General features: G+C 50.5%; 2 protein-coding genes across 6 annotated transcripts in view; one reads left to right on the top strand and one right to left on the bottom strand.

The window, feature by feature from the left end:
• Positions 1 to 5,139, top strand: part of SYT13 (synaptotagmin 13) — a 42,168-nt gene extending 37,029 nt beyond the window's left edge. Inside the window, exon 6 of the mRNA XM_027562581.1 lies at positions 1,249 to 5,139. Coding sequence (XP_027418382.1) covers positions 1,249 to 1,553 — 305 coding nt within the window. The 3' untranslated portion in view covers positions 1,554 to 5,139. The remainder of the gene's footprint in view (positions 1 to 1,248) is intronic.
• A 6,083-nt stretch (positions 5,140 to 11,222) lies between these two features.
• The window catches only part of PRDM11 (PR/SET domain 11), a 96,231-nt gene continuing 81,882 nt past the window's right edge, over positions 11,223 to 25,571 (bottom strand). For 4 of the 5 annotated variants that reach the window (XM_027562586.1, XM_027562583.1, XM_027562584.1 and 1 more), the window contains exons 7-8: positions 21,193 to 21,819; positions 11,223 to 20,192 (exon numbers count right to left, since the gene is read on the bottom strand). In XM_027562586.1, the coding sequence (XP_027418387.1) occupies positions 18,028 to 20,192; positions 21,193 to 21,819 (2,792 nt within the window). In that variant the 3' untranslated portion in view covers positions 11,223 to 18,027. The remainder of the gene's footprint in view (positions 20,193 to 21,192; positions 21,820 to 25,571) is intronic. The other variant, XM_027562587.1, reaches the window with a different exon arrangement.

The raw sequence follows: 25,571 nt of genomic DNA on the forward strand, positions 1-25,571 counted from the left end.
CAGGCTGAGGAGGCGTCTCTGCCCCATATACGCAAATAAACATCTCTTCAATGCCCCGGAAGCCTTGGCTTTTCCCTCTGGATACTCCAGCACAGGCCCCAAGGCTTAAGGACCAAACAGCCTCTCTGGTCAGAGCAGGAAAGAAAGCAGCATTGGTCAGCCGTGTGACACCCGGACTGGGAGCCAAGTGCTCAGAGCAGGATATAAATACATAGATATTTATAGCAGGAAGCAAATAAAGAATTGCCTCTGCAGTCAGGACCTTTGGGCAAGAGATTTTTGACGAATGAAAAATCACCCAAGTTGGTCTGGCTGACAGATCCCTGAGCCAGAGGTCAGAACTCAATGCCTTTGCCTCATCCCCTCTAGACAATTCTTTGCCTCCTGCTTCTTTCTTTTTTTTTAATTTTTATAGCTCCTGTCAGGACAATTACAGCTCAACACTTTATCACTCAAATATCTCTGTTGAAATAACAAAGTAACCACCTGGGGGTGATAATTATAGCAATAAATATAGAGTAACAATTATTCTCACATTAGCTTTGGAAATCCTGACTGATGAAAACACGATCCCAGTCTAGAGCCTCAAGATGCTATGTGAAAGCTCGTCTAGTAACCTGCTGCCTGATTTCTGGGGTGTGGGTTGAGAGCCGGGCAGCTCTACTGGGGTCAAGGCAGGCTGCCCTCACCCTCCACGTGGGGTGGGATCCTCCAGTAAAACTTGCAAAAGAACAGAAGAGAAAAGCTCAGTCAACCAGCAGGAGACCTGCTATCTCAGGAAGAGACGAAAATGCTTGGATGAAGAACTAAGCGGATGAAGATGTAGGGATAGCGTAGTGTTCCTGGTCCGAGTTTAAAATCAAGCTGCAGGATGTCTGAACCATCATCCTGGGCCTGGTTTGATATGGGACATGAAGGCATTCAGAGGGGCTCTTGAGAAAGGTTTCCTAGCGGTGCTTCAGCGTGACCCTATCATGGGCCACCCAATGACCAGCCATAGGTACTATGCTCTGATCTGGTTTCCATAATCCAGGCAGGAGCTTTTGCTGTATCCCTCTGTTGAATAAATACATGGCCCATGAGGTAGGGGGAAAGGGATGGTGGAGCAGAAGCCTCAGTGAGGATCTAGAGCCAGAGACCCTGTCTCTCCATCCCCAAGAGGCAGCTCCACCCCAGCTCTCCCCGCCCCAGACCCCAGAAGCTCACTCCTGTCCCCTTTCTCTGTCTCTTTCCTCCGTCCCTCCCCAGATGTCTCTGTCAAGGTGACCTTAAAGCACCAGGCTCGGAAGCTGAAGAAGAAGCAGACGAAACGAGCCAAGCACAAGATCAACCCCGTGTGGAATGAGATGATCATGTTCGAGCTGCCAGATGACCTGCTGCGGGCCTCCAGTGTGGAGCTGGACGTGCTGGGCCTGGGCGCTGAGGGGCAGAGCTGCGTGCTTGGCCACTGCAGCCTGGGCCTGCATGCCTCAGGCTCCGAGCGCAGCCACTGGGAGGAGATGCTGAAGAACCCACGCCGGCAGATCGCCATGTGGCATCAGCTGCACCTCTAGGCAGCCACCCAAGCCGCCGCCCTCCTGGGGTACAGTCTGCGCCCCCCACCCCACTACCCTCTGTCCCCTCCTCTTGTGCCCCATCCGCATTCTGACACCAGAAGACAGACGTGTGTGCAGAGACCAGGACCCTCTTCCTCTCCCATCACACTCCTATTTCTTAATGAGCAAGGACGGAGACAGGACATGTGGGTCAGAAGGAACACATTTTGCTGATCTGTGTTATTGAAAGAGACGCTTATCAAATATGATCCGTGTGCAGGTTTTGCAGTGGGTGTCAGATGCACAGAAAGCTGAATTGGGGAAATCACAGATGCAAAGAATGTGGCTTTTTAAAAATAAGCGTGTCAAGAAGGATGACGGAAATGCTGTATCCTGGATCATCTCAAAAGAATTAGAGATGGTCAGGGCGGGATGGAAAATCAGCCGACATGAAATCGTGCTACTGACCCAAGGCACTAACCCAGCAGTTCCCAAACAGTGTGTGAAGAATCACCAGCAGATTCCCGGACCCTGCTTTAGACATTCCAAATCCATCATCCTGGCTGGACCCCAGGAGCCTGCGTCTTTAACAAGCACAGAGTGGTTCGGATGAAGAGGCTGAAGCACTGCATTTGGAGATATCCCTTTCGCAAAACCCCCAACTCGGTTTCACAGTCCTTGTCGGGCCCCCAACTCCCGGGGCAGCCAGTGCCAATTGCTGGACATTTCAACCACAGTGTGAAATTTAGGAGCCTCCGTTTTTCATTTTAATCATTTGAATTCTTAACGTTCTCTTTTGCGCTTTTTTTGGATCCTGCTCTTGGACTGAATTTTGTGCTTTCTATTGAATAAGTGTATTGTTTCATCTCAAAATCAGTGTATGTTATACTTGGGGAGCCCTTCCCTGACCAGGAGTAGGTGGGATTCCCCCATTGGTTATTGGGCACTAGTTGTCATGTCCACCAGCATCACCAAAGTGACCCTCTGAGTCAGACTCCTTCCTTCTCAGCCTACCAGCCGCGTGAGAAGGAATTCCATCCGGGGCGCACGTTAATTTAGTCCGGGTCTGTGGAAGGGGAGGAGGGTAGGAGATCTTTCAGAGTGTGCCTCTGTCGCTGTGTTTAGGACCTATCACATTAATTAGTAAATAATCAGCAGCTAGGATTCACATTGCTACCTGATTATTCCACATAGCTGTCCACATCATTAAGTATAATATTATGAGCCTTGCTCGAGTGGATGTAATATTTGCCTGGGTACCAGGATTTCTGGGTTCTGTTGCTGACCATCCATAAAAGCAGCCTAATGGTGTGGCAGCTTGGTCTCTGTGAATGATGCAATAGATGAAATTGTACTCCCATGCCATAGGCACCCCTCACTAGAAACAAACTCCGAGGCCACCAGCAGATCATTTTTAAGTTTCCTGTTGGCAGCTGAGCATCCCTGGCAAGTGCCAGACATTTCTAGAACCACGGACTCTGCATCTGGACTTTTTAATACTGACAGCCAAACTCTGGGCCTTCAGAGGTCACCCTGGGCCCCTGATCTAGAAGAGAATTCCTTTCCTTCAGTCCTGTAACAAGTCAAGTCATTCTTGGTCTCTGCCTGAGAGTTTGAGCAGAGACGTGTCATCTTTTGTCATCACTTTCCCTTTCTGGACAGCAGTAGGAAAGCATTTAGAGATAACTTCTGCCGATCCCCTGAAGGAACAGAAACAATATCTCATTGCTCACAAATGAGAAGATCTTTCACGTAATCGGACATTTCTCCCATTAAGTCTGGCCACCTCCTGCCAAGTGTTTTTTAGGCAAGGCGTGTGTCACGGACTTCCCACAACACATCTTTCGAGAGCCCTCTCACCACTTTGGCCTCCCTTTTTTGGTTGGCATGCCGAAACAGAGCAAAGCCTCCCCTGCATAAGCTGACCAGCACTCAGTTCTTGGTGACAACTGCTACTCTGATCCAGAGGAGTCTGGATCCTAGACTTAACATCAGGAAAGGTGGGTTCTACTTCCTTCTAAGTCCACGAGCCTGCCATACAGTCACACCAAAGGATGTTTGCAGTGAGCTCTCGGGGCCCCTGATGCCAGAGTATCAGGTCCACCCACAGCCGTCTATCATGAGGCATTCATTTCTTTGGTGTCAAAGGTTTTGTTTTCCAGAATCCAGACAAAACGGGTGTCCTTGAAAGGAGTCAAGTGTCTCTGCCAGACATGTTCGGTGTCAGCCTTCATCTCACTAAACAGAGATAAGACAGGTTTTGCAGGGGGGGTTGCCTGTTGTGTGCACTGGTGTATTCCAAGCACCTAGAATACAGTTGACTCATTGACCCTTAATAAAAATGTGTTGAATGAATTAGTGAATGAAGGGTGGGTAAAGGAGTAGGAGGAAAAATATACATTTTTATCTAACTTGAATGCAAATCCGAGTCCTAGTTGAGTTCTCAGTGGTAAGGTCATCAGAAACCTCAGCAGCTGGCCTAGAAATTCATAATGTTGAGTATTACCATTCACCTAATGACAGTTTATAGCTCACTATGTAAATAATTGGGCTTCCCTGGTGGCTCAGATGGTAAAGAATTTGCCTGCAGTGACAGAGACCAGGTTCAATCACTGGGTTGGGAAGATCCCCTGGAGAAGGGAATGGCAACCCACTCCAGTATTCTTGACTGGAGAATCCCATGGACAGAGGAGCCTGGTGGGCTACAGTCCATGGGGTTGAAAGAGTCGGACATGGCTGAGTGACTTTCCCTTTAATTTTACTTTATGTAAATAATTAACATAGTGAGCTATAAGGATGAGGATATATAGATGAGAATATAAAAGCTATGTTTCCCACCAGAACTCCATCTCAGTGAATTTTAAATTCCCAGAGATATCAGACTTGCAGATGAAAAAACTTCAGTAATCTTTGCATCCGCTTACCTTGTACCAGATACTTTTGCAATTGACTATCAGATTAGAGTAATTGGGTCTGTGCGAATGCGTCCGATCTTTTCTTTAAAAGAAACACTTGGTCCTTTGCCAGGGAGCATTTTCTAAGTGCATGAAGCAGAGGTGAAAATAAAGGGAGAAACCGTCTCCGACTGGGCTGTTGCCCACAAGGTGATCTGGCTTTGTCACAGATACAGCGATGGGGTAGAAAACTGAGAGTCTAATCTCATTCATCTTGCGACTCACTTCTTACATCAAGTCCGTATGTATTTGTTGAGTGCCTATTGATCAAGGCCTTGCCCGCGTCTGCCCATTTCAATTTGAGATATGACTCTTGGTGTAGATTGAGTAATGATGAATCTCCTCCAGTCAGTGCTGTATAGAGAGAGCTGGATGGGAGAGCAGTCCTCTGGGGCAGCTCCTCTGGGATATAAAGGAGTCCTGGGCAGCAGGCGACTGCAGCCTACGCCAGTCGGAGGTGAGGACCACCAAAAAAGACCTAGTCCTTGGATTTGTTTTTGCTGCCTGTGTTTCCTGTTGTCAGTGCCGTGTCTATTCTGTGATCACGAACCGAAGCACAAAAAGACGCATGAGATGTTGTACTCATATGTCTGGTGTCATACTTTGGAGTAAAAACCTCTCAGTGGTTAATAAATAACTTCTAACAGGGCCAGCTGCCTAGTGTGTGCATGTGTGTGTTCGAGTTCCTGTTTCTTAATACTCGGGACATGGATTTCCCTGGTAGTCCAGTGGTTATGAATCGACTTCCTAATGACCCCTCGCACCACAGATACTGAAGCCCGCACACCTAGAAGCTGTGCTCCACAGCAGGAGAAGTCACCACAGTGAGAAGCCCATGCAGAAGACCCAGTGCAGCCATCGGTGAATGGACAAATATTTTTTAAAAGATGAAGCATAAAAAAATAATAAATAAAAAACTTTAGACATAGGCAATGCAGAAAAATAATCCGATAAACACACGTGAACTCCTGCCAAGTTTTATGAAACTTGACAAATATAGTTGAAATCCCCTTAGCCTCTCACTCAGGACATCACCATCCTGAACCTGGGGTTTCTCACCCAAACCTTTCTGTTTTTACTACATGTATGTGTAAACCTCGTAGAGTAGTTTGTGTTTTTAATTTCAAATTGTATCACATTATTTTTGCTCCACGTTAAAATTTTGAGCTTCCTTGATGCAGATTTATGTAACTCTAGTTCCTTTACTTTTTGCTGCTGTGTTATTTTCCATTGCATGAATATGCCACAATCACATTCCCCTATTGACATATGTTTAAATATTTCTCTCTTTTTTTGTGTGTTGGAGGAACTGCTGCTGTGAATGTTCTCAGGCAAGGCCTCCTGGGGCTTGAACTTTATTCTTGAGAAGGAAGGGTGGAAACTGTTTCTCTAACATACACCCAAAGAAATACCCCCATCACTGGAAGAGACAGGGCAATGCCCGAGCATTCACCTGTGCTCCAGGTGGCGAGGAGGGACAAGGGATCTTCAGAGTCCTATCATCTTAGGGCCTCCTTGTGGCTGCTGCCACCCTGCCTTCATGAGGAAGAGGCTCAGACATCAAGCCAGGGGAAGGGCCTGAATTTTCAGGTCAGTAGGAAATCAGGCAGGTTATGTGGAATTAAAACCAAAGGCTCTGAAAAAGGATGCTGCTGCTTAATCACTCGGTCGTGTCCGACTCTCTGTGGCCCCATACACTGTAGCCTGCCAGGCTCCTCTGACCATGGAATTTTCCAGGCAAGAATACTAAAGCAGATTGCCATTTTCTACTCCAGGGGATCTTCCTGGCCCAGGGATCGAATCCACCTCTCTTGCATCTCTGGCGTTGGCAGGCATATTCTTTACCACTAGCGCCTCCTGGGAAGCCCTCTTAAAAAGGATAAATGAGCCATAAAGAAAGGCTTCACTTTCCAAGTCTGTACATGTAATTCCTTATTTTATATTATATATATTTGTTATATTTTAATGGCAGCCAGGATTTTTATTTCCATATTAAAAGGAAAAGTGGCTCTTATCCCATGTAGCCAAATATTGTGTAGACTGTGTTTGACAGGTAACTATGAATATGTCCCCTGATATGCTCAGTCACTCAGTCCTGTCTGACTCTTTGCAACCCCATGGATTGTAGCCTCCAAGTCTCCTCTGTCTATGGAATTTTCCAGTCAAGAATACTGGAGTGGGTTGCCATTTCTTTCTCCAGGGAATCTTTTCAACCCAGGGATCAAACTCAAATGGCCTCTGAAGCCCAAAACTAAGATTTGAGAATCTGGAATTACCAAAAATAGAAATGGAAGAGGCAAGAAGAGAGTTTAGGGATGATTTTATATGGGCTTTCCACTGAACCACCTTAAATAACAAACTCTGCTCCAGCCTATGAAATGACTCAAGTCTAGAGCACTGCATTTAGGAGCTGGGCAACCCAGCTGGTCTCTGTCACTGCCCCCTTCATGGCTCTGGGTAAGTCACTTGCCTCTGGGCTTATGCCCACGTCTATAAAATAAATTCAGACAAAATGGTCACTCTTCAAAATTTAATGTTTTATGATTTGGTAATTGATACCTCATGTGTATCCTTGGCCCCCAATCTCATGTGTAAAATGAACTGAACCCACGTGCATGGATACCTGCCTTCCCTGCCCTGGGCCAGGTTTCCTGACAGCCACTTGCTCTTCCAGACAGTATGTGACATTACCTGAGGCTCTGAGTCATACTCTTCTCATGTGCTTAATTGCTAATGGAGCCAGTGGTGATTTTTCCACACAAGAGTTTCTGTTTCTTAGAGTCAACTAGAAGCAACACCATTTCAAGAGCTCAGAACCCTAGCATCTGTTCTCTCTACCACCCTGGGCAGATGCCTGACAAGGGTAGAGCCATAGGATGTGGCTGTGGATGGATTTAGGGGGTGGGGCTTTTCTTGGTACCAGCCTTGGAGAACTGCCCTCTGCACCCATCCCTCATCTCCTAAAGAGCAGCCAGCACAGTTAGTCCCTGTCAGGGCCCTCAGCATCATCCTGAAGCCAGAGATGGAGACAGGTGCCTACCTGGGAGGAGGTGGGAAGAAGGCAGACTTAGGACTGGAAGTGAGACATTGCCATAGAAAGCAGTCTAGCAGTGGCTTGTCCTCAACCGGGTGACGTCTCTTCCCAAGGCAGACTAGGCTGGAACCTGGCTTCCCATCCCAGTTTCCCAACGTTCTTCCTTGGTGTCTCAGGACAAGTGGATGATGGCAGAAATCCTGTTTTAGGAACGCAGGGATTCAAACCAGGAACAAGCCAGGAGAAACCTGATTTTCCCACCAAAAACAAACCAACCCTCTTTGTGGTCTCTTTGCCCTCAAGTGTCAGGTGAATTGAGCTGTCGACCAGAAGAGGGTGCCCTGGAGTTATCTCTCCAGACTGAGAAGGAAAAGAGGGTTGAGGCAGAGGTTGCCACTCCGGCTGTGAGATAGGTATTGGTGGCTCTGTATTAAAAAGTAACAGGCAATCCCTCAGCCAGGCTAGCCCTGGAATTCTAGGTGAAAAAAAGGGAAACCTAGGCTTCCTAGCATCTACTTCATCCTGATGTGAAAGGTAACAGTAATGATGATAATGACCCTGGTCATCATGTTGTAAGTCTCTGCTCTGTGCTGAGCCCTGAAGGTGCAGACTCAGAGAAGTGACTTGTCCAAAGTCTCGCAGCTTGTAAGAGGCAGAGGGGGAAATTTGAAGCTGGTACCACTCAAAACTATGACAATCTTAGACAGCATATTAAAAAGCAGAGACATCACTTTGCCGACAAAGTTCCATATAGTCAAAGCTATAGTTTTTTCAGTAGTCAGGTATGGATGTGACAGTTGGACCATAACAAAGGCTGAGGGCTAAAGAACTGAAGCTTTTGAATTATGGTGTTGATGACCCTTGAGAGTCCCTTGGACTGCAAGGAGATCAAACCAGTCAATCAATCCTAAAGGAAATCAACCCTGAATATTCATTGGAAGGACTGATGCTGAAGTTGAAGCTCCAATCTTTTAGCCATCTGATGTGAAGAGCCAGCTCATTGCAAAAGACCTTGACACTGGAAAAGACTGAGGGCAAGAAGAGAAGGGGGCAACAGAGGATAAGATTGTTGGGTAGCATCACCGACTCAATGGACATGAATTTGAACAAACTCTGGGAGACTGCAAAGGACAGGGAAGCCTGGTGTGCTTCAGTCCAAGGGGTCACAAAGAATCAGACATGACTTAGCAGCTGAACAACACCACCGCTCTAACCCTAAAGTCCAGGCTGTGGTTTAGAGCCTGTGACCAGAGTCTTTACTGGAAAAGTCACAGATGCATAGGCAGTCATTTAAAAAGGCCATCTGAAACCACGAACTCAGACAGTTGCCATGCTGGAGGGAGCTGGAAAGATTCTCTTCCCTAAGAGGACCCGGGAGCACCTGTCCGAGGGGCGTGGGACATTGTCCAAAGGGCAAGTGCAAGTGGAAGAGAACTCAAGTAAGTGCTTCAGGCACCACCTCAGCTCTGTAGAGAAAGGGCTGGGTTGGGGCCAGATGTTGCCAGGGGCCAGGTGCAGGGGTCCCCTAGTCAAGTGAGGAAACTGGGACAGAGACAGGCAAAGTGGAAGCTTCTGAGGTCTCTACTGTGACCAACACAGCATTGCTGGGACAGCACTTTAATCAGGCGAGTGAAATTTACACTCATTCATTCATCCCTTCAATAAACACGGATTCAATTCAGTTCAGTCGCTCAGTCGTGTCCAACTCTTGACGACCCCATGGACTGTAGCACGCCAGGCTTCCCTGTCCATCCCGGAGCTTGCTCAAACTCATGTCCATTGAGTCCGTGATGCCATCCAACCATCTCATCCTCTGTCATCCCCTTCTCCTCCTGCCTTCAATCTTTCCCAGCATCAGGGTCTTTCCCAATAAGTCCGTTCTTCGCGTCAGGTAGCCAAAGTATTGGAGCTTCTGAACACTGATTAGGTGCCTATTATGTGAGAATGTGACAGCAACCGCACACAGTGGTATTAAAAAGTCTCTACTTTTCTACTGTGGACTTCATGGTCTAAAGGAGGAAGACCAGACACAGAATACACACACGCACACACACATGTCAGTTACATAGTTGAAAACTGGAGATAAGAGCTGTGAATGAAAATATCAGGAGGAAAGAGGAATAATGCCTCAAGGTGGCTATTTAGAGGGTGTGGTCAGGAAAGAGCCCCTGAAAAAGAGACATTTTATCTGACACTTCAAAGACGAAAAGAGCTCAGCCAGGCAACCGTCCTGGGGAAAACCATCTCAGGCAGGGGGCACAGTGAGCTGGGAGGTCCTGCAATGGCAGGGAGCCCCGTGAGCTTGGGGCAACAGACAGGAGGCCAGGGAGCACGGGCAGAGAAGGAACCAGGAGGCTGGGAGGCTCAGGGCTGGACCATGCAGACTGATGGGTTGTGATCAGGACTTTGGGATGGGAGCGATGGGAAACCTTTAGAGGCTCCTGAACCAGGAAGACACCACAACTGGATCTGTGTTTTCAAAGGGTCACTGTTGAAACTGTCACGCAGCAATGGGTCTTCAGGCCAGTTCCCTAAGTCTTCTCTCTGGGGTGAACTCAACTTGTCTTTTGAACCTTGGAGAGGGAAGCTGGGGGCAGCTGTGGAGAGGGAGGAGAGGAAGTGAACTGGGCCTCCCCCCTTGCCACATCCTCCAGGCCTTGCTTTGGGGAGTCCCAGCTGAGGGCCAATGGAAGATTTATCTTTCCCTTGCCTCCCAGCTGCAAATGTAGGTCAGATCCAATGGCCAGCGGTGGGGCGGGGCCGACCCCAGTTCACCTGGGCTGATTAGACGTGGACAGCTGTACCTGTTTGCTCTTTCTGCCCTCTGCCCTGGGAAAAGAAGAGAACCGAACGTCCGCGGAGACTGGAATGGCCTTCACGACAGGAAGCTCTGAGTCACCGAGGGGCTGGGGGGGACACAGGCTGGAGGGACGATGGCAGGCACTGAGCAGGTAGAGGTTCAGAAGAGAGGAGAGGGATGGCCTGTGACCAGAGGCTGGGCTGGAGCGGGCAGGAGCTGAGAGGAGGGCTCAGCACCTGGGAGGAAGCACGACAGACAGTTTTCTATGTCTTTCTGCAATGTATGCCCGTCTTCTTTCTAAGACATTTGGGCCAACATCACTTATCACCCATCCCCGTACCAGTGCCATTAGCAAAGTGTTGGGAAGGACCCTCCCTGGGGGTGGAGTTTGCCAGTGGAGAATCATGCAGGTAGTTGGATGGAGAATTAGAACACTGTTCATCCAAGATCCCCTGCAGGAGGGCATGGCAACCCACTCCAGTATTCTTGCCTGGAGAATCCCACGGACAGAGGAGTTTGGCAGGCTGCAGCCGTCCATAGTGTCACACAGAGTCAGACACGACTGAAGCGCCTTTGCCTGCCTGCCTGCCTGTCTCATCTGCAATACTTTTGAGAATTTTGTGGGGTAAATGTGTGTGGGGGCGAGAGATTTATTTTAAACGGTTTTGGTGACACCTCTTTTTGGCCAGACGGGTGGGTGAGGTGTGTAGGTTACCAGCTGGAAGTGGCCTTGAATAGTGGAAAAGTAAGAACACCAGGAATAGGACTTAGAAGGCCTCTCCCAGTTGCTTCTGTCCAGGGAGCAGGCAGGCAATCTCACCTGACACCCAAGCATGGGACTTATTCTGAATCACCCTGGGCACGGGCTGGGAGAAAGACAAGAAGGCAGAGATCCAACCTCAGTGAATAAATTTAAATGCTTTTATTAACAATCTTCTTACATTACAAGGATAATATGACAAAAGGAAAGTTTCTGCGTACATATTATGATAAACCAACATAGCTCTATTTGTATCCAGTGTTCTAGGTCCCGTCACACAGGTACTATAAAGCGTAGTCTGCAAAATAATAACATCGAGGGTTTGTTTTTTTTTTTAAGAAAGAAAGTATTAACATATTAATATGTATGTGATAATAGACTCCTAGGTATTTCCCCCCATCCCCACTTTATTTTCCTCTGTGATTGAAATGAAACGGTTCAGCAGCGTGGGGGTGGAGAGGAGGAGAGAGACAACGGGGCTGAAAAAGACGGAATCAGACTGCTGGCTCTTCCAGAGAGACAAAAGTGAAGAAACTGAGGGTGCCCCGAGGGCAGCCTGGCCCTTGTCTTTTGGGGAGCAGTGTAGTGACCAGCCGTCCTCCTCTGGATGGAGGGCCCGGCGCCCTTGATGCCCCGAGGATGCTCTCTCTCTGAGGTACAGTGCATTGTGGGATTGCTACCCGAGGATGCCCATCCCCTGGCCACGGGTCTGACCCCCTGCAGCAGGAGGAAGGCTCTGGCCGGGCCTGGTCTCTCTTGAGCCAGGCACTGGAGGGTGTTCGGAGACCCGGTTGGCAGCTAGCGGTGGCTCAAGGAGACCAGGGTGGACGTGGAGTGGAGAAGAGGTGGGCATTGGCAGAACAGACACCCCCCGCCCCAGACTGTGGGTATGGGGGGGTGCTCTTCTGGAGACTGAGGTACGTTGGTAAATGGTATGGAAGTGTAGGACGGAGGTCAGAGGAGGCTGGGAGACGGGAGACGAGGCAAAAAGGCAGAGGCTGACTTAGAGGGCAGAGGGTGTGGCCACCCTCTATCTCCCATCCTCTGTGGCCCCATCGGCCCTTCCTCCTCTACCTCCCCGGCGGGGAAAGAACCTGGAAGTGAAACGGATTTCTGATCCCGTCAGGGCTGCACAGGCCCTTCGTCACGCGGCCGGTGGCTCCGGTGCCCCCTCGGGCCCCCAGACGTCCCGGCCATCCAGGAGCGGGGGCTGGGCCAAGCCGAGGGAGGCGCCCTCCCCGGCGGAAGTGGATGAGCTTGGATGAGCTTGGGGCGTCTGGCTCAGCCTCTGCCTCGAGTCACAGAATCAGAACAGTGTATGTGAACTAGACCTGCCTGTTAACGGCGGCGCAGGTGGGGCCAGGGGTCACTGGGCACGGGAGAGGGGTGGGGGGCGCTGTCCCGAGTGCAGCCAGGAGCAGCCGCTGTGCAAAGTGGGCTGGGCCAAAGCCCCGCTTCTGAACTTGCGTTGCCACTGAATTTATGAGTGTGCGGATGTCTCTCTCACCCTTTCCCATTAGTTGACACCCCCCCTGCCCTGGCCGGAAAGCCTCTGGATGGTGGGCAGCGCTGACTGGTGATGCTGCCCTGGCAGGCGATGAAAGAGTGGGTGAGGGAGGCCAGGACGGCTGTACTTCAGAGGCTTGGCCTCCAGGGCGGGGGTGGGGGGCAGCAAAAAGCGTCTAAAGTGGGGAGGTGGGGCAGCGGCATCTCTCCTGGACCCGTCTCGGTCCAATTCGCAGCTCTCCTATCGCCACCAGTGCTGCCCGTTCCTGCGAGGGGGGCGGCATCGGGGGAGATTGTGCAGTGTCCCTCTCCCAGGGGGTCAGAGGCCACACCCTACTGCCGGGCAGCAGGGACCACCCAAGCGGAGGCTTGTTGGGGGCCAAAGGGGACACTTTGGAGGGAGCCCAGCGGGTGAGGATCTCCTTTCGACCTCAGACTAAGCCTGCGTGCGGGAAAGGAGAGAAAAGTGCACGGGAGAGGGCCAGGGCCTGGCTACTCTCCTCTCCAACACTCCGGGTAGGAGGCCCCATTCCCAGCAAACCCCGCCTGCTCAGCTGCCCCGGGCGCCCCTGCAAAGGCTCCATGTCCTCCGTCTTCTCACAACACAGCGACAGCCTTTCCCGGTGCTCTCCCAGCTCTCTATAGACTCTATTTTTTATATCTATTTAAAACATAGAAATGTATAAATATATAGGATATTATTTATAGATATATAGACGTGATTTCATCTCTTACTCTGTGGGTATACGTACTGCATATGTCCATATATACAATATATATGCTGTAGCATTTTTATTCTACACTGCACGTACCCCTGCTTCCATGCACTCTCCTAGGGAGACTGGATTGCATAGGTATTTCCAGGGCGATACCACTTGAAGGGATGGGGTCGGGGTGGGGAGGGCCAGATGAAAGAGGAGGGCCGTACCATTTTTCCTCCCGAAAGGGCACTTTTTCTCCCTCTGGCTAACACACAAAGATCACCTCAAAGGTTTCTTAAAATATTACAGCTCCAGACACTCAGCTAAAGCACCTTGTCCACAGAGAGCAGAGAGAGGCCTTCCTCCAAGCAGGAGAAGGGCCCCTGCGGATCCCTGGACATAATCTTCCCTCCTCAAGACTGGAGGAGGAAGCCAGCCTAGAAGCCATGAGCCAGCACCGCCTCCCCCGGGGGAGGCTGGCGGTGGAAATGGGGCTGTCCCAAGCTCACCTGCCTTGTGAACATGCCTTTCTCATCTAAGGAGGTCTGACCTCCCTGCTTTGGCTGTCCCAGGCTGGCCTGCTGCTTGAAAGGGTGAGAGGGGATGAGGGCCTGAGCCTTCTGTCCAAACTGGATGTAGGGACCAAGAAAGAACATGAATTCTACTTAGAAATCAGACCGGAAGCCACAGCGAGCTCTGGATACAGAATTCCTGTTCCCACAGGTGAGAAAACAAAGGGGAAGGAATCGAGAAGTTGTTTCAACCCCCAAGCCACTTTCTGGACCCCATGAGGCTCCAATAAACAGCCAAAACAGCGCCCACTCCACAGCCTGGTCTACTTCAGCCTCTCTGAGATCATTTTCAGCACTCAACACACTTTTGCCTATTTTTTCCTTCTTGGCAACACTTCAAAACAAATGGAAAATATTTAAACATCACCTTAAATAATTACAAGGTCCTTTCTCCAAGTCAAAGGGGCAACATAAGCAAGTCAAGGAGAGGGGGCTCAGCAAGCCAACTCAACATGGAAACACTAAGCGGGGACCAGGGTGGAGACCTCCAACCGCCCTGGATTCAGGGCTCAGCACTGAATGCAACAAACCAGGGATCCAGGAGACAGAGCCTCCGCCCATCCTTCAGTGAGGATGAGGAAATGAGGGTCTGCCCAGCACTAGACGTGCCCAGCGGCCATCCAAGAAGAAACAAACAAACAAAGTAGCTGGTGTCGGGGGTGCCCAGACTGTAATACCCACCCAGGCAGCTGAAACTTGGAAATTGGGAAGCGGCAAGAGTTGTAGACAGGGCTGGGCTGCCTCACATTTCACAGACAGATACAAGATGGCAATGGGTCTTTTTGTTTTTTCCCTCCATTGAGAAAAAGCAGACCATGTTTAATCACAAGGGTTTCTGGCTCCCAAGCTCTGTGATGTATCTGCTTGGCACCATCGGCCACAGACCTGATCTCATTTCCCACCCACTCCATGAACCGAAGAAAAACACTAATTGGTCAACCCAATGAGGACAAGCTTGACTCCAGAGACACGAACATTTTTTCTAAGTCAATGGTTGTCACTCGTAAGCCAGGGGTTGAATTTAAGGGCTCTGTCTCTTGTCTATCAGCATACAAGGATCACCTGGCTACAGCTTTTAATACTCATCAACGAGAGGTTAGACTGCCCAAGCATATGGGCAGACCCCAAGAGTCCCCACACCCCAGGAGTCCTTCTCGAAGGCAGAGAGTGGAAACGCCTGGGGTGAAAACCATGGGTAATTGCACGCAGCATTCACAGGATAGAAACACTGGAACTTCTGAGGGTAAAGACTCTGTATCAATTGTAGTGGTGTGTCACCCAAATTGCTCCCTGTCCCCAGGCAAAGTGGCCTTCAGACTGCCATGAGCACCTGAAGTTTTCGAGATGCCTTCCCAAACTTCAGGAATCTCCAGAGAGCCCAACCTCTCCGAGGTGTGCAGCCTGGGTGGCCGGCTCCCACTCCTCTGAAATGGTAAGGTAGACACTGGCATTGGCCCAAAGGATTCTTTCCCCTCTGGATAAAAATTTGAGCTAATTTTGGCCATGGCCTCCTGAGAGTAAACGGTTGTGGCCCTGCCACAGTACTCAGGCGGCCATCAGAGAGTCTTTCCTCCTGGTTTTCAGATGAGTGGTGGTCTAGGGGATGACTCCCTGTCTCCTGATGTAGTGGGTGGGGAGGCACAGGGGTGGGCAGGGGGAGACGTAAGGCATCTGTTGGCTAGAAGAAAGGATCCCGACTGCTGTTTCTGATCCCTATGGAGGCCCACCTTGCCAGTCATCTCTGCTCCCCCTCGACCCATCTTGGTCCGTGTGATGTCCAGAGGGAGCTCTCCCACAGACCTGGTAGATTGGGTGCGTGGTGGAGAGGAAGTCGAGGAGGGAAAGGTGGACCCTTGTGCTTTGCACTTGACCACAGATACTGACCCTGATCGGACGAGGGGGATGGCAGGAGAAGACATCGGCTTAAAGTGACGTGCATGAGGTTGGGAATTTCAAAGCTGGAGAAAGGGCTTTGGGTCTTTCCTTGAAGGCTCCTGCTAACTCTCTCCTTGTTCAGAGGAGGGTGGGAAAGCGTGTGAGACTGGGGAGCGGGGGTGAGGGGTGAATGTCACCAGGCAGGGGTGCATTGATTTGTTGAAGAAGGCAGCATATGAGGCCTGGCAGTGGGACAGTCGGAGAAAACCAGTTGGTTTTGTTTTAACATGCTACATCACTGTTGAAAACAAAAAAAGTTTCAAAAATAATATATAATATATATAATATATTTATATAATGAAAAGCTATTGACTAGCAGCAATGATTCTAAAGTTATCATAGCACCAAGACCATGGGGGTAGGGGGAGGGGGTCTGTGGGGGGTGAAGGTCTGGCGGGACAAGGAAGAAGGGGTGACGTGTTCAGTGTCGCTGACAGTTCCCCTCCGGCTCTCATCGGTGGCATGAGGCCTCAGAGACAAGATAAACCAAGAAGGGAGGGAGCCACCACAGTTTTCTAACGTCTGAGCCGAGCAGGCTGGGGACACCGAGGCCTTGCCTGTGGCCAGATCATCCCGTCCTTTGCCCACCCTCTGCCAAATGATCGGGGTGGCTCCTATAGACAGACTATAGAAATGCAGGTCTTCCTCCCTTCCCCCAAATATAACCTGCATCCACAGCGCAGGACCTCTGCAGATCAGATATGCATACTTCAGATGTGGAAACACGGACAGAAGTTTTTAACAGCTCACGCACATTTGTTTAAAAAAAACTCCCTTGCGAGGTATACTGGTAATTAAATGAACAAAAGAGCATTGATCAAGACTCCTCTAGATGAAACCACTACTTGCCTCAGGGAGTAGGCAAGTGGCTATTTCTAAAGCTTATATCTCAGCTGTGTGTGTGTGTGTGTGTGTGTGTGTGTGTGTGTGTGTGTGTGTGTAGGCTGATGCCTTGAGAGTCCTGTCTGACTTCTCGTTTATTCCTTTCTTTGAGGACATCTCTACCCTGTTCAAAAAAGGAAGCGTTTGCAGGCATAGACGCATTCCCCACTTTTCCACTACCTCCCTGCCAGGCTTCAGGGCTTGTCATCAGCCTTATTGCAAAAGCAGAACCCAATCTCTAGAGACTCTCACAGAGTTATGCATAACCCAGGGCACAACTTGCATTGACATCTCCTGCCACTGAACTCTAGCAGGCATTTCTCAATTATTAAAGGAAAAAATAATATACCCTCAAACACATTATACGATTATAAAGACAGAGTATAAATAATTCATGTAAATTGAATACACACTTTTCATTTTATGTGTTTTTAGCCAAAAATCGTTGCCCTACTGGGGTCTGGACTTCTTGGCTCTGCATTTCCCCCACATTCCCTGGATCTGAATGGAATTCTGTTATGGTCTCCCACACCAGGTAAAAAACAGGAATGCAAAGGGCTCACGTCCTCCCTTTGCCCCAGGATTTCAAGCTCCGTCATGAGGCAGTTTTGCCTTCGATACAACAGGTAAAATGTTTAGCATCAGGGGACTGGAAGGAGGGACTCAACAGCCCAGGGACGGGAGAGGTGACACAGGTGGGGACTGGCAGGTGTCACAGTCTGACCGACACTTCTGATTCAGAGACAGTGAAGGAACGCTCATCAGGGAATGAATGAAAACCTCTCAAGCCGGGTGGGAGGGGGAAAAGGTCGAACACCCTGATCCGGATACACAGCTCACCCTATCCAAAGATCAGAGGTCTGATTCTGCCGGACCAGCGTGTCAGCCAAGAGGCCAAGAGATCCCCCTCGTAAAACCAAACAAGAAAAAATAAAAAAGGCAGGAACATACACCCAAACCCAAACCCCTCAACCCCCAAACAAGAACATAAACAAAATGAGCTACCTAAAGGCGATGACAGACCCGTCATTTTAGCTTATGCGAGTTGGTTGACAGTCAGGTGGGAGCCCGTGTAGCCCCAGCACATGCTTCTGTGAGTGAAAATGAGTTTCCACGTGTGTTACAGCTGCCAAATTTTGTAGACAAGAGTCAGTTTCCAACATTATTCCAATCTGAAAACTCCCAGTAGCTTCTGGTGGATGTGTCCCCTTGGTTTTTAAAATTTTTTTTTCAGTGTGGGTTTTATAGATATATATAATATAATATATATTTATATAATATATCAAAGCTTATGAGTATAGATTAAAAAAATATTCAACAGCTTAGTGAACTCTGCAACGCCAGCTTCCTAAATATCCGGATAAAACTCTGACCCGTGGTCCACAGTCTGCAGCACCGGCTTCTGCTCCAGGGCAGACATCCTGCTGAGGACCTCGGCGGACAGCGCGTAGCTGTTGCCAGACTTCTCCTCGAACCAGCTGTCCAGGGCTCGCTTGGCATCGAAGTTGGCGATGGGAGGGCCGTTGACAGCAATGGTCAACAGGTCGCTGAGCTGCTCCAGAGTCAGGCGGGAGCGGTGGTTTTTGCGAACTCGCTGCAGGGCGTTTCGGCCTTTCTCGCAGCAAGCGGTGGAGGTGGGGAGGACTTTGAGGACCTGGATGATCTTGTTCAAGAGCGGAAACCGCTGCTTGTACTTGCAAATGTGGCCGATCAGGTCTTTGAAGCCGTTTTTGGTATAGTAATCAGCCTTGAGTTCCCGCCACTCCATCAGCAGACTCCCCCGGGGGTCCAGCCCTTCCCTGCAGACATCCCGGGAGAAGGTGGGGATGGCCTCCAGGTGATCAAATATCTGAACCATGTCCTCCTTGCCGTAGCTCAGGAGCTCGTCGCTGCTCCGGGGCCAGGCGGCCAGGTCGAACACCTGGCAGGCCTTCACAAAGATCCGGCTGCGGGAATCAAACCTCTGAGCTAGGATCACCTGGGTCTTCTGGCAGATCTTCTCACGGATGGACTGGAACTTGGCTTCAGCCACCCTGAGGTTCTTCATGGCGATCCCGTTGAAGCTCTCCCGGAAGTTCTCCTCGAACTCCTGCAGGTATTCCCCGGGGGAGTCGGCCAGCCGGCTGATCTCCTGGATGGCCTCCTCGATCTTGTCGTCCACCTGGGAGACCAGGAGGTACTCGCCCTGGAAGACATAGGCCAGGCGCGAGAGCACAGCGATCACGTCCAGGAGGAAGTAGATGAGCTTGATGGACTGGTAGTCCATGAGGAACTGCAGCAGAGCCAGGGCGATGGCCGAGGCGTCTGCCCGCTGGGTCTGGCTGCTGACGTCCTTGAGGTGGGCGACCACCTCAAGGTAGTCCTTGATGAGGGCGTTGAGGACGTTCTGCTCGCCGATGATCCACCGCACGGCCCGGATGTCCCCCAGGAACTCGGTCTCCTCGCACAGCGTAGACGCCGTGGACCGCAGCTCGCACATGAGGCGCGGCGAATAGCGGTAGAAACTGAGCAACTGCTTCAGGTTGTTCTCCAGCTCCTCCAGGCAGGGGAGCTCCTTCCCGCTGATGGCGTCCAAGATCTCTAGGTGGGGCCGGTGTACCATGAAGGGCAGGCACAGCAGCCAGGGCAGCGTCTTGCGGATCGTCATGAACATGCTGGCCCGTAGGCTGGCTGTGACGTTGGCCCCGTCTATGCCCAAGCCCACGGTGGGCTTCTCGTCCTGCAAGCGGATGCCCAAGGCGGAAAAGGCCCGGTCCAGCGCCTGCAGATAGCTCTCTGTGCTGGAGAACCCCAGCTCCTGCAGGGACAGGAACTCCGTGGCCGGGGGCCCGTCGCTGCTGGTGTACTGGACATAGACTGCCACCGTGTCAGCCAGCAGGTCATCGCTCTGCCCGTCCAAGATGATGCTGAGGCATGGCGACTGGCGGATGCGCTCCACCAGGTCTTCGCGCAGCGCCCGGGCGATGTGATGGATGAGGATCTGGCAGTCTCCCTCGTTCATGTACTGGTCCACCACCTTGAGCTCGCATTTCCGCAGCAGCTCTGCCAGCGGCCGGAAGTCCAGGTAGGGCCGGCCCTCCAGGGCCAGGTGGTAGGCGGTGTTGAAGAGCAGGGTCATGTTGCGACACATCTCCTCCGTCTTCTCGGGGTGCATGCGGAGCTTGTAGAGCTGCAGGCACTTCTTGTGCAGGTTGCTCTGGCTGTGCAGCTTGATGGTGTGGATCTTGAACTGCTTGGAGCCGATGATGAAGGCGGAGGTGCGCGAGGACTGCACCGTGTACTGGCGGCAGACGTGGCACCACATCTCGTTGAGGGTCGGGGAGTACCGCAGGAACCAGAACTTCTTCAGCCACTCCTGCTTGAAGCGCCGGATCCGGCGCCCGGTGGCCGAGGACATCTTGGAGGGCTCGTCGGTGGCCGTCATAATATCGTTGGAGACGGACTCGTCTGCGGAATCGACCTCCTGGTCGTCGTCCTCCATGATGGCCGGGCCGGAGACCATGCTCTCTGAGGCTGGAAGACAAATGGGAAAGGAACCCGTTACATCTGCTGGGAAGAGAAAACAAACAAACACGTAGATGTTTCCAAAATGAAGGAAATAAGGTCCAGAAGGCAGGTGTCATATTCTGTGAAACAGACTGAATTCCAGCCTGGAACTCATTTATAAGCATCCTTGTCATCCATGCACGTCTCGTCCTCTTTGTGGATTAGCCCCGGTGGCCACCACCACGCTCCAGGCTGCCCGCCCTCACCCTCCACGAGCATGAGCTCAGGGAACTTAAATGTTCTGTATCCACCAAAGAGGAAAACTAGGAGAGCCGAGCCCGTGGAGGAATACAGCACATCCCAGGTTTCACAGCGGGACCATGAGGACATGGGACTTGTTTGTCCCACCGCTAAGGTGCCCTCAAATGAAGGCAGCTGGGGCCCCAAGCGAGCTGGGGATCAGAATGCAGTTAAGACACAGGCTTGGAAGAGCTGCAACACCTGAGCTAAGGGGTGTGGTTAAAAAGGAAGTGCTGTGTAAATCTCTAATTCAGCTGTGTAGTGAGAGGCTTTCCTCGTGGTTGAGCAGCCCTAAAAGATCCAGGAGCCAAGAGAAATGGGCAAGGGGAGGTCACTGCCCTGCATTCCCATCAGGAAGGCCGGGGGCTCTCCCCCATGGGACACCCTGCCTGGGACTGGGAGAGAAGAGAAAGATTGAGTTTAGAAGTCGGGCTTTGGGGTAAGACACCGGAGAAAGGCAACGGGTCAAGAACACAGCACACACCCCCTCCTGCAGCGGAATTTCCTTTATTGACGAGGAGGATACAAGGGCAAGACACGAAGCCCCCAAGGGAGCTGCAGGGCGGCCTGTCGGAGGCAGCTGAGGGCGTGGACTGCGACCGGTGCCCACCTCTGAGTTCCCAGGCCTCTCCCTGAGGGGGGCATCCCCAGGGAGCACCTGGCCCCCCTCCACACTGTCCACCGCACGTTCCTCCCTCGGACAACAATTTCACCCACACCAACTTACCTGCGGGGTCTGAGAACTCGGGGAGCTCCAGGACCTGCGCTGGCAAGGTGGGGGGCTCAGGAAGCGTGCCAGACTTAAGCATGTCTAGTTCGGCCTGGAGTTCCCGGACCTTCTTCTTTAGGCGAATACAGTTAGGGCAAAAGGAGGTGGTGGGCAGCTCGGGAGGGTCGGACGCAAGGGAGGCCTCAGCGGGACTGTCGGCCTTGAACGACGAAGGCTCCTCTTCTTCGTCCTCCAGGGGGCCTGCCTCCTTGGAAGCCCCTTGGGGCACCTTCCAGTCCCCGTCCCCCTGGGTCCGACTGGCATTCTGCACGCCGTGCGACATCGTCATTGCACACTGACCGTAGGCGTCATTCTGGCGCTTGGGGACCTTCCTGATGACCAGGGAAGTGCTCAGTGCGAGCTGGTGGGCTTCTACCTTTGCGGATTCCAGTGAGGCCTCTAGCACATCCTTGAAAATGAGGTCAATCTTCTTCTTCTTGGCCTGGGGGTGCACGTCCCCCTCATCAAAGCCACGCTTGTAGGGACTTTTGCCCTGTCTCAACACAGGGAGCTGAAGGGGACCCCTCAGGTCTTCTGGGTTATCCAGAGCCTGCTCAGACTTCTCCTTCTGCAACCTCTTCTCTCCTAGGAAGGAAAACCAGGGTGTGAGGAAGTGGGGAAAAGCCCCAAAGAGGAGAAACCAACAGAAAACAAAGTGCTCCTGTCAGGAAGTCGCTTGACGCATCCCTCTGGGCCCGGCCTTGTGCAGCAGGTGTGGCAAAACTGGGGCAGATTACTCAGTGAAGAATCGGGCTAACCTAACATATGGGTGGGGACTTCACCAAGGTCTTTGACATCATTTACGTGATAGAAAGAAACAGAAATGGATCACAGGGTCTGGAGTCAAAGGACCCCAAAAAGTGGCGAGAACTCCTTTTAAAGAGGCAGTTTCAATGTAGCCTTATGTGTCAAAAAGTGAAAGTGAAAGTCGCTCAGTTATGTCTGACTCTTTGCGACCCCACGGACTATAGAGTCCACGGGATTCTCCAGGCAAGAATACTGGAGTGAGTAAGCCGGTCCCTTCTCCAGGGGATCTTCCCAACCCAGAGATCAAACCCAGGTATGTTTATAAGTTGAGCAAATGCTGTAGGCGTGGGGATTTGGCAGTTAAGGAACTCGCCATCCTGTCATCCTAAAAGATGACGTCCCACGTGATAAGCTGAGTGGGTGGTAACGTAGCTCAGCGAAGTGCATAAGGAGCTCTCGTGCCTACAGGCTTCCCCTCGTCTTAGCAATTGGAAGACGGCCACTTCCACTTGACAGTGTGTTAGTCGCTCAGTCACATCTGACTCTTTGGGATCCCATGAACCGTAGTCTGCCAGGCTCCTTTGTCCATGGAATTCTCCCGGCAAGAATACTGGAGTGGGTTGTCATTTCCTTCTCCAGGGATCTTCCTGATCCAGGGATCAAACCCGTGTCTCTTGCATTACAGGCAGATTCTTTACTGTCTGAACCACCAGGGAAGCCCAAGTTGGTAAAAGGTACACAAAGCACCGAGTCCCACTTCTTCCTCCTCCCTGACTATCCCTTAGGGCAAAGTCCATCTTATAGCAACTGTCCTTTCTAATTCTTCCAGTAACCAGAAGATAGGATGATGTGAGGAAGCATGGCCTGAACCTCTGTGGGTCTCACTGATCACCAAGGCAGGAAGAAAAGGGAAGTCAGGGACACCGACAGCTGCGGGGGGCTCCAAGATGACAGCCTCTAGCATGATAAAGAAGGACGCGTGGACACAACGCACGCTCAAAATACAGCCGCTGTGTTTCCTTATCTGACAATTCTGACGTTTCCTCTTCTATTTCTTTCTATCGTGTAAATGATGTCAAAGACCTTGGTGAACTCCCCACAATACATTATGTTAGCCTGATTCTTCAAAATGGCTAATACAGTTGCACAAATTGCTATAGATGTGTGGATGCTGCCTGCTCAAGGACAAGGTTATTCGAATTTTCTGGGATGAGCAGGAGATTTCTTTGGGGTCAAGGCTCCCCCAAAAAAATCTGTGGGTCAAAGAAGACCTTTAAACATTATGAAATTGATTCTAAAGCCTCCACAAAACATGGGGGAAACACCACAAAGTAAATCAATGACCCAAAGTAGACCAATAAATAAAGTCTTTGAATACATGTCTAGATGCATCCTGTTCTTAAAAGATAACCACAAAGGAATAATTTATGCTCTTTAGGAAGCAGTTGTGGCCTCCAACTAATATTCCTACTTAATGCTGCTCAGTTGCTCAGTTGTGTCCAACTTGTAGCCTGCCAGTCTCCTCTGTCCATGGGATTTCCCAGGCAAGAATACTGGAGCAGGTCGCCATTTCCTTCCCCAGGGGATCTTCCCAACCTGGGATCGAACCCGCATCTCTTGCACCTCCTGCTTTGGCAGGAGCCACCAACCACTTGAGCCACCAACTAGAGTTCCTACTTAATAAGGACTAATAATTCAAGCTCTGGACTTTAGCAGGGCTCCAACCTCCAATTACAAAGAAGTCTCCTTCCATGTAAGACCTTAATTGGTTGAGCGTGGGGGATTCCCCCCTCCAGAGCAGGACAGGCGCACAGATCTCAGACACCACTAACTATCAGAGACCGCCAAAGCTACAGGCTACATGGACACATCTAAAGGACACTGAGCCCCATGGCTGCTCCCAAGGGCGTCAGGGCCAAGTCCACCCTCTGCTCTGACCCTGCCCATGCAGGCTTCAGTTCCCTCCCTATTTCCTACTTCTCAGCCTGGCCAGGAATCGACATTCCATCCTCCTGTATCTGCACACATCTTGGCAGACAGATTTCAAGTCTGTCTGCCAGGCAGACAGATTTCAAGTCTGTCTGCCAGGCAGACAGATTTCAAGTCTGTCTGCCACGCTCCTTTGAACCACTCCTGAAAGCTCAAGCCTTTCTCTGAGCATTCTCCTTGGGTCTCAGGGCTCTCTGAGGATGATGTAGCTTGTGGTGCTTTGGAGAAGACACTGGGGAAAAAAGATATTACAGATCCAGAAGAATTCAAGAAGATTCTGGCCAAGGGATGGAACCTGTGTCCTCAGATACAGCTTGGTTTTCTCTTCTTCTGATTATAAGATTCTTTTGGAAATTTCCTGACAGTCTTCATTCATTTCTTCTTTTATCCATTCAACAAAGATTTATTGAGCACCTAATCTGTTCCAGACATTTTCATCATGGCATCTCCGGAGATCAAATGGAAATCATTGCAATCATGTCATGGAAACATGCCTTCCCAAGTGTAACTGGCAAATATGTGCCCAACACCCAGCTCCAAAGAAGACAAGAGATGAGCGTATCTATTGGGTCTCTTCTCACTGCCCATCCAATCACCAGATACCTTTTACCAAGTCAGGTAGCAGCTGTGTTCTCAGTGTTCACAATTTGCTTTGCTCTGTTTTGATTTTGAAGATAGCGTCATTCCAATGGGTCCTTCTCACTCCTTTTTTATCATTTCTCTTCATAGTCCAAATGAAGCTTTATTTACAATAAGTAGGTTGGTCAGAAACATGATATAGTGAGGCTTGGGTGTAGGTTTGGTTCCCAGGGCCAGATGGACTCTGGGTCTTTGGATATGTGGTTTTAGTTCAAGGAAGGTCCCGTTGGAAAAATGACCTGGGCTCACCCATTTGTGCTGGCGTGGCTGAGGATGACCAAAAGAGGCAAGGGGCTAGGAGCTGGCGAATATTTTAAACCACTTTCAAATGATTCCTTTAAATGGAGCCTGGATGGACACCCACCCACCAGGCTATGATCCATACATAAACTCACCTTCCCACCTCTCTCCAACCTTCTTCTTCTAAGAGAAATTGCTCTTTCATAGCGTATCATTAGAACAGCTAGGAAGGAGATGAGGAGGAAGCAGGGAAGAAACTGGTTTTGTCCGGGAGGCCAGACGACACTGTAGGTTAGAGCTTAGACCCTGGACTGAGACAGACGTGGGTTAGGAGCCTGGCTCTGCCTCTGCTGAGCACTGTATTTATCTGATGAGTGAGTCACTATATTTATCTGCTGCTCAGGGTCTATACTTGTAAGATGGAGAGAATAATCCACATGCTACCATTAGCGTGTATATTATTCATCTAATTCTCACCACACATTCACAGAGCAGGTGCTAATGGGAAGGATTACATGGGACACTGTAGAAAACACGTCTAGCACATATGAAGTACTTAGTAAGTACCACCTGTTATTTGCTGCTATTATCGAGCCAGCGGCAGTTTACAACATCCTTCCATCAATCTGAGTTGGGGAAACAGAATCGATTTTGATTATATCATTGGCACTGGAGACTCGTCTCACTCCCTCATGCTCTGAAACATCTGTAATAGGGCTCCT

The sequence above is a fragment of the Bos indicus x Bos taurus genome, chromosome 15 (assembly GCF_003369695.1).
Source record: "Bos indicus x Bos taurus breed Angus x Brahman F1 hybrid chromosome 15, Bos_hybrid_MaternalHap_v2.0, whole genome shotgun sequence".
Lineage (NCBI taxonomy): Eukaryota > Metazoa > Chordata > Mammalia > Artiodactyla > Bovidae > Bos > Bos indicus x Bos taurus.